The 8,035-nt window shown below is 54.2% G+C and overlaps 2 protein-coding genes across 2 annotated transcripts in view; one reads left to right on the forward strand and one right to left on the reverse strand.

The window, feature by feature from the left end:
* Positions 1 to 376: 376 nt before the first annotated feature.
* VOLCADRAFT_81376 (uncharacterized protein) lies at positions 377 to 5,294 on the reverse strand. Its single transcript, XM_002951184.1, has 8 exons — positions 5,147 to 5,294; positions 4,795 to 4,879; positions 4,621 to 4,666; positions 4,372 to 4,523; positions 3,683 to 3,858; positions 2,397 to 2,773; positions 1,862 to 2,106; positions 377 to 1,366 (listed from the first exon to the last, which is right to left on the reverse strand). Exons 1-8 carry the CDS (start codon positions 5,187 to 5,189, stop codon positions 1,306 to 1,308), a joined length of 1,185 nt encoding a protein of 394 aa, XP_002951230.1. The 5' UTR covers positions 5,190 to 5,294; the 3' UTR covers positions 377 to 1,305.
* A 369-nt stretch (positions 5,295 to 5,663) lies between these two features.
* VOLCADRAFT_91671 (uncharacterized protein) overlaps positions 5,664 to 8,035 on the forward strand; it is a gene marked incomplete at both ends in the record, with an annotated part of 14,519 nt that continues 12,147 nt past the window's right edge. Inside the window, 4 exons of the mRNA XM_002951101.1 lie at positions 5,664 to 5,707; positions 6,006 to 6,363; positions 6,619 to 6,723; positions 7,269 to 7,556. Coding sequence (XP_002951147.1) covers positions 5,664 to 5,707; positions 6,006 to 6,363; positions 6,619 to 6,723; positions 7,269 to 7,556 — 795 coding nt within the window. The remainder of the gene's footprint in view (positions 5,708 to 6,005; positions 6,364 to 6,618; positions 6,724 to 7,268; positions 7,557 to 8,035) is intronic.

Genomic DNA, 8,035 nt, shown 5'->3' on the forward strand with positions numbered 1-8,035 from the left:
GTGCATTATGTATTATGCTTAATACCGTCCAGTTGCAATTGTTACAATGGACCTGTCCAGTTTCTTAAAACGGCTATTGAGGCAGGGTTGAGGCACTACATTTTATTTGAAATAAATGAGGCGAAAGGTGCATTTCTGGAGTTCTTTGTCTTTGGGATGGTATCACGCATTTGGAACAGAAATTGAGTTTTGTTCTGCTCGGCGCCTTGGTTAGGCATAGCCAGGCAAACTTGAGCTGGTGCTGTGGTTGTTGCTACAGGAAGTTCGAGCGGCTGAAACATTTGTTTGCGTCTTGGCGGTCTTTATATGACTGTATGCAATTTATATTATGCAGCTGTGACTACCTCTTATATCTTTGTCACTTCACTTTCCCTGATTGATGAGCGATGACCACTTACAAAACTGTTCGCTAAGCATCATCATCACAGCAAGACACAGCCCATGTATACACATGTACCCCAGCAGCTGAGTCCACTCGCACCATCACCACCGCTTCCCTCTACAGAATCCCCCACCTTCCACCATTCCCACATATCCTTTATAAAGCCCAAATATAGAGGCGGAGCAGAGGTGGGACGCCTCATTTATTACCCACCCATGTACCCATGCGTGGCTTGCGCTCTAAACACGCACATCGTTTAATTCCCACACAAACCCACAGACTCTACCGTAGTACGCAAGAGAGACCAGCCAGACCGCGACAACAGCGGGCAGCGGCGACGACAACGACAACAGGATAATTCCCCAGTCGGCGTCGTAATCGCACCTCTAAAGCACACATACCTACAGACACATCACATCACACACGTCAGTAAGACACGCAACACAGAGCTAAACCTCCACCACAAGAGGGAAAAGAGACAAGCCATGTAAATGATAAGCCAGGGATTCGATACTTTGAAACGTCGTCGTAATCTTGCTCGTCGTCTCAAGTTGTCAAGCTCGCCTCCACCACGCACCCAGGCACCCAGAACCAGCAGTGCACGCAAAATTTATCCGTATGCTCTTGTTGAGCCTCTCTCGCCAGAACTCCTAGTAGAGGCTAGCGTCCTCATCGCCATGCTCCACCACATACAGGTCGCAAACGGAGTTAAAAGCGCTCTGATGTGTAGGCACCGAAGCTCCAAAGCATACATCTCATTATTCCCCACCGAGACAGACCAGGTGCAGACCAAGGGGGGAACAGGAAAGCTCGCGTGCTGCGGCGGAGTCCGAGCTGCAATGCTAAAAGCAAAAAGCTGTGGACTGGCGGCTGGCGGCCGACTGAGAGCTGGGTCTGGGGGCGCGAAATGACCGGGAGGTCGCCTAGTACTGACCGACGTAGATGATGCCGTACACGGCAATCCAGACAATGTCGACGAAATGCCTGTAGTGTTGGGAATGGTGGCAATGCGGAAAACTTTGATAGAGATGCGACCCAGATAAGGGAAAGGGTGTGGGAGTAGGGGGTGTGGACTAAAGAAACCTCCTGCTTAAAAGCAAAGGATACCGCATCCGAAGTATACACAGCGTGAGAGAGCAGAGTGTGTGGACGTGCTTACGTGGGAAACCTGTCGAGGGGAAAGGAGGTACAAACTTGTGCCGTTTTGACAAGAGCTCAGTTTTGGTTTGGTGGTGCCCGGAAGCCCCCCGGCAACACACCACGCAACCCTCATCTCGCACCCACCCTATGCAACGCCGCGCGCGACCTTCACCCCCCTCCCTCTCTAAACCGCCTCCCTTCGCTGATGCACCGTACTTTACCACCTGGTCCCTTACCACCTGCTCCATCCATTTACCCTTCCCTCCCCCCTGCTCCCCCCCCCATTGCACTACCTTCCCACCCCATGGTGGGCCTCTAACCCCCCCTGCCCGCTCTCACCAATAGAGGATAGAGCTCTTGAGCGCCACTCCCGCCTTGTGCGTGCGCGCATACATCCCCAAGACGCAGGCCAGATAGATTGAGCCTAGCAGCACGTGCATGCCGTGGAAGCCAGTCGTTACAAAGAACGTCGTACCGTACGGCGAGTCGGAAATAGTAAAGGGCGTCTCGTTGTACTCAATGTACTGGTCGAACAAGAACATGGCTCCGAGACCAATGGTCGTGGCCAAAGCTCCCATGACCATCTGCAAACATTCACAAACCAGGAAGCAGGGGACGCTACCATTCAGTGTGAAACAAAACCATGTGACTTTAAAAAAAGAGCGATCCTTGAAAACAAGTGTATTATCCCGCCACTACTTTAACTACCAACCCCCTCCCCAACCACACTGCACCATCCCTTTTTCCCTTACTCCACTACCCCTCCCCCCGCATATGATCTCGCACCGCATCCGATCCATATCAGAGAGCGTGCACCGCAACCCAACTCATCCCAACCCAACCCCTTCTCTAAAGCTACCAACCTAGACCGCACCTTGGGATCCTTCGCGACCATGGCCACGTTGGCGCTGTAGTAAGACGCAGCCAGCACCGCCGACATCACCAGGGCGCGCTTGTCCCAGCCAATCGGCTCAATGCCCACCGGGGGCCACTGCATCTGCAGAGCCACGCTGGGTGACATTCCGAGGTCCAGGCAGGCCCACAGGAGGCCCACGAAGAGCAGGGCCTCGGACACGATAAAGATCCACATGCCGGTGACGAGGTTCTTGCGGACAATCTCCGTGTGCATGCCCATGTCGCCCTCGATAATGCAGTCACGCCACCACGTGATAGCCGTCCACGTGAGGTTGGCCATGCCGAAGGCAAGGAGGGCGGAGCCGCCGGGGATCTGGTGGAACCAGGCCGCCATGCCTGTGGGTTCGCAGGGGCAAAGGGCGCGTATTTGCAGAGAATATTAAGGGGACCTTATGGAAACCTTACAAAAAAAATTGTTTGTAAAGTGAACGCAAATAAAGAATGGCGGGAGATAAACAAACTATAGACGAGTTAAGGATTATGTCATGCGGCGGATTCATATGAGATGCGAAGGAGGAAAAGGTCCGAGCAGAGTCGCGAAAGCAAGGTCGCGTACCGAAAGGAAAAGGTCGATACTTTGTAAAATCAAGTTTGAATATTTGCGCCGGACACCAACACGAACGCATCAACACGTCACACATATCATAACCCAAATGCAACCACCGAAGAATAGCTCCGACACAAAGGGATAGAGAAGGCAAGAGACATCTGTGCCAAACCCATTCACGCTCTTTGTTCCACCCGTCGCAAGTTGTCCAGTTTCATGCAAGCTGCAACAAAGGACAGCAGCGACCGCAGGCGCGCCCTCCATGCCCCCTCACTTGCTCAGCTCGAGGAAACTCATGTACGCCCCCGAGACGGGGGCACGCGCCACGGAGGACGAAGCCCAAGTACGCTACCACAGCCACATAAATAGACTGCTATTGCCACTAATACACTCCGTGAAGCAATGTCGTCCTGTTATTGACCCAGATGACACGAAGAGCTCAAGACCCATATGACCCATATGGGGATCCGGTCTGGCACGGCCCTATCAACAGCTCATGTCTCTAAAACACGCGATACCCGTGTCACAAGGCTTTCCCCTCCGTCACGCTTCCCTCCCCCCCCCACGTTCTGCGCTTCCTTTTTCCCAGCTTATCGCGCCAAAGCCCTTGCCATCAATCCCATACTACCTCAGCTCGCATCCGCATTGCACCCCCGGACATGACAACTACCGTCGCTACCAAACACGTGGCCCCGTACCTAGGCAAGCCACAAAGGTGCCCGCGCCCGCCAACACGGGCCAGGGGCTTGGCGGCATCACGTGGAAGGGGTGACGGTTAGCCACGTGGTTCATGTAAAACTCCTTCGCGCTCATCTCGTGGCCATGAGCGGCGCTGCCCATGGCGCGCTGGCCTGGGGCGGGTGCCAGCTGACCCCTACAATAGGAAAAAACAGTGAGGAAAGCTAAGGAAAAAAATACCCGCGGCTTTATTGCAGGAGAGGATGACTTCAGAATGGTCGCGTCCCAGGGAGGGGACATGAATTAATGGCAGGTGTTGAAATTTTTAACAATGTAACAGCATGAGAGCGCGGTGATGGAGAAACACGAACAATAAGGGGAAGAAAAGGGCGCACGGATGGCATCGGGGGACACGGGAAAAAGCTTGGGGAAACACAAGGAAAAAGAAAATTTTAGCGTGCCCAGAAAGAAGACAAGGGACATATACAGCTCAGGACACAGGAAAGATAAACCTATGGCTGCGTGGGTAGTGATGGCGAAATTGCACAAAAAACCGTACGGAAATGGAGGGGTACTTGCACGCCAGTAACCAGCAAATAAACGCTCCATGGAGACGCCCCAGAAGAGGTGTAGCTGGAAGGGAACAGCAGGTGGACGGAGGGAACCAATGTCCCTGAAGGGGAGGGACCCGGACGTAAGGGATGCTCACCGAGTTGGCCGTGGAGGCAGGGCCGTAAGAGCAGTCGGCACCTTTGGCACCTCACGCGCCAGCCCCGCGGTGGTGAGCTCCTTCTTGTCATCGCCGTTAGCGGTCGCCAGCGTGCTCATAAAGTGGCCCTGGAGGCTTAGCGGCAGGGCCATCTGCGAGAACATTACATCGAGGGCAACGGCACAAAGCCAACCGTTCAACGTAGTTCCTCCAGCCGCCAGCATTACCGAGCACAACATAAATGCTCACCCTCGGAAAGCCCAGGCCCTTTGGCAGCGGTACATCATCCTTGCGGCTGCGGGACAAGGAAATGTACAAGTTGGGCCACCATCCTTAGCAAGATGAAAACCGCAACACGCATTTAGGACAGCTTAGATAACAAGGATGTCTGTTTCGAGGAGTGCTTACGGGCTCCGCTCTTACTTGCTTGCCGACGATTGCAGCAGACCGGAAGTCTCGCCAGACGTCAGGCCGGCGCGAAGAGCTTGGAGACCCTCCTTGCTAAAGCCTACAACGCATTGTCGATTTCAGACAGCTTTGGCAACCGCCCATTATGTAAGAACAGGGCTTTCGGTGAGAGCCATCACAGGTTGCAGTTCACGCCATTCATTATTTGACTCCACTATAAAACGCCGTCAGACATCTCAAATTAAGAAGCCGCTGTAGAAAGAGCGCTTCGGCTGCTTGCAGACGAGGCAGATGGAGACACAAGACCCCTAAGGCATGACACAGTGACACCGACAACCGCTAGCACTACAACGCCAGTAGGACGCACCTGCAGGAGCCCGCTGCAGGAACCGAAGAAGCTGAGGTCTCATGATATCAGATTGGCCACAACCAGCAACACTGTTTCCGAGACCTCACGCGACCCCCTCCTCTAGTGTAGTGATAAGCACGGGCGTAGCCTGACAGGCGCGAAATCTACAGCTAAATGTAGCTGCGCATAACTTTACAACTCTAGAGCTGCTTTTGGTACTTCGCTGTACAAGAAGTACGGCACTCGCTAGAAATAGAGTCTGGGCTAGCTCTGCTATGTAAATGAAAGCGTTCTACAGGGACTTCGTCTGACCACGTGGCAGAAGGGGGTGCCTGAAGGCTGAAAGTATTTTTTCCGGGACAATCGGGTTATCGCGCGCTTGCAGCTACGTAGGAGACATGGCTAAATAAGCAGCGGGGACGCTTCCATACCTAGCATTCTATTATGATGCACGCTCTTCAGCACGACCTCCGGATGGCGGATGGCACTTTGCGTCGGGAGGCAAGTCGGCTGTCGACACCAATTGGGCGAACAAATGGCATTCCCCTTTGAGTTCACGCGTTACCACACGCACCTCCGGTGTATTCTGTTTTAAAGGATAGGGGTTGCCGCCACAAATACGGGGGATGAAATCACTTCCCCTTGGAGAAACTCCATAAGTTGCATCCACGAAATACTCAAGCACACGCCGTCTGTCTCAAATGACCAGAAATCAGTCACGACCTCATGAATAAAATTGTCTTAGTCCCCTCTCATCCCAACATTTTTTCTCCCTCTGCTGCGTGTTCGCGCGACAGTCTGCGATGGCCAACAGCAATCTGCCAATCTGCGGTGTCGCCAGCCGTCCCCCTATCTGGCGCCGCTTTCGCCATCACAGCCTCAACCGCTTGCTTTTGGGTCCACAGCTCCGCACCACTCTCGCCAGTGCTGTTGGCAATAGCGCCTCCGGCCGTGGTGGCATTCCCGGCACTAGCGTTCTGAGTCCTGTGTTGCGCGCGGGAGCTGGGGTCAGCGGTCTTTGGGTACCATCCCCACTCATCGGCTCTGTCGCCGCCGCTCGGCGCCGCGGAGAGCGGCATGACAACAGCGACAAGAGGAGCTGCTACGTGGCCGTTGCTGCCGCCACTGCCCGCGGCGGTGGTGGCGGCGGCGGCGCCGTGGCGGTGGCGGAGCCCGTCACTGGCCGCGTTGAGGACACGGAGCTGTACGATGAAGCGTACAACTCCTACCTTTCGGTGAGCAGATTTCGGTGAGAAGGCTTCGGTGAGAAGATTTCGTGTTGAGGTGTCAGCAGGTGTGGTTCGTGCACTCGTCTAATCGGGTATCTTGAGCCGTATATTACCCCACCCTTGCCGACCCCCCTCTTCCTCTTCGGTGGAGTTCATTACCTGTTTGCTTCATCAGTTTATTGACGCATTCCCCTAAACTGTCCATTCCCCATCCATCATTCATCCCGCCCTTTCCCGCCCTTTTCTTCTTTTTCCGTACAGTACGCCATGTCAGTCATCGTAAGCAGGGCCATCCCAGATGTACGAGACGGCCTCAAGCCCGTACACCGCCGTATTCTGTACGCCATGCACGAGCTTGGCCTTGTGGTGGGTGGGCAGATGACGAGATGAGTGCTGTGGCCGGAGGGCATGTGTTTCTGTTTTAATGATCTGAGCCGCGATGAGGGATATACCGACGGTCGTACACGGAATGTGTATGTATGTATGTATGTGTGTGTATGTGTGTGTGTCTCACCTTCATTCGCTCGTGGTTCGTCTTTCCCCCCCCCCTTTGGACTGGAGGCCTTAGCTTTCACCCCCTCCTGAATAAAAGGAGCTCCTCCACCGGAAGCTCTGTGTCGAGTTGTGTTCTCGTCCGAACTCCCAAGCTGAGCACAAAACCCGAAATGCTTACTTTACAATCGACAGTTGACAGTTGACAGTTGAGTTGTCAATGTCCGCACATGCTTATCCAAGTCCATAAGGCATTTTGACGCGTTGAAAAGACCTCGGAATACCCCCGTCGTTGCCACCCTTGTCAGGCAACCGATCGATGCAACCATGTCGCATTTTCCGTGTTGTAACCTGTATGTAGTGTGAACCGTTGAAAATCGTTAGCTGACCAAATCAACCAACCAACCTTCAACCGACAGCACAACAAACCTTTCAAGAAGTGCGCGCGCGTGGTGGGCGAGGTGCTTGGCAAGTTTCATCCGCATGGCGATACGGCAGTGTACGACTCGCTTGTACGGATGGCCCAACCGTTTGCGATGCGGCAAACGCTCGTGGACGGTCACGGCAACTTTGGCAGTTTGGACAACGACCCGGCGGCCGCTATGCGTTATACGGAATGTCGGTTGACTCGGGCGGCTGGGGAGGCCCTTTTGGCGGACATTGGACCCGATACCGTTGACTGGCAACCGACTTTTGATGAATCGCAGGTGTGCGGGGTAGGGCCCGGACAAAAAGGGAAGGTGTTTGTTGGGGGGGGGAAAGAGGGAGTTCACTTTGCTTGAACTTTGTTTTGGGGGTTGTCTGGGGAGGAGAAGAAGGGAGGGACAGGGATCCTGGAAAAAATGCGAGGGGAATTGGGGGGTTGGAGCGACTTGGAGAGGGATTCGAAGGGCCTCGTAAGGGGATGGGGGGGAGTGGGTACTGCACGTTGTACGGCAGGTCCTATTTTTCTATTGTATTGGCATGGTGTACTTTGGTGGGGGTTTTGGTGCCCTTTGACCCGCGGGTCGTGACCGGCTCGCTCCTTTCCGCCTACTCTCTTCCGCACTTCCCCCTCTTCCCGCCTGCCCACCACAACAGCAGATGTGATCATCATATCAGCGTGTTGCTTTTTCCGCCCTCTGGAGTAGGTGTGTCGACAGTTGACCCCCCGTCCCCCAAAACACTTCAGCAGCTTCACTCGTTT

This window comes from Volvox carteri (assembly GCF_000143455.1).
Source record: "Volvox carteri f. nagariensis unplaced genomic scaffold VOLCAscaffold_22, whole genome shotgun sequence".
NCBI lineage: Eukaryota > Viridiplantae > Chlorophyta > Chlorophyceae > Chlamydomonadales > Volvocaceae > Volvox > Volvox carteri.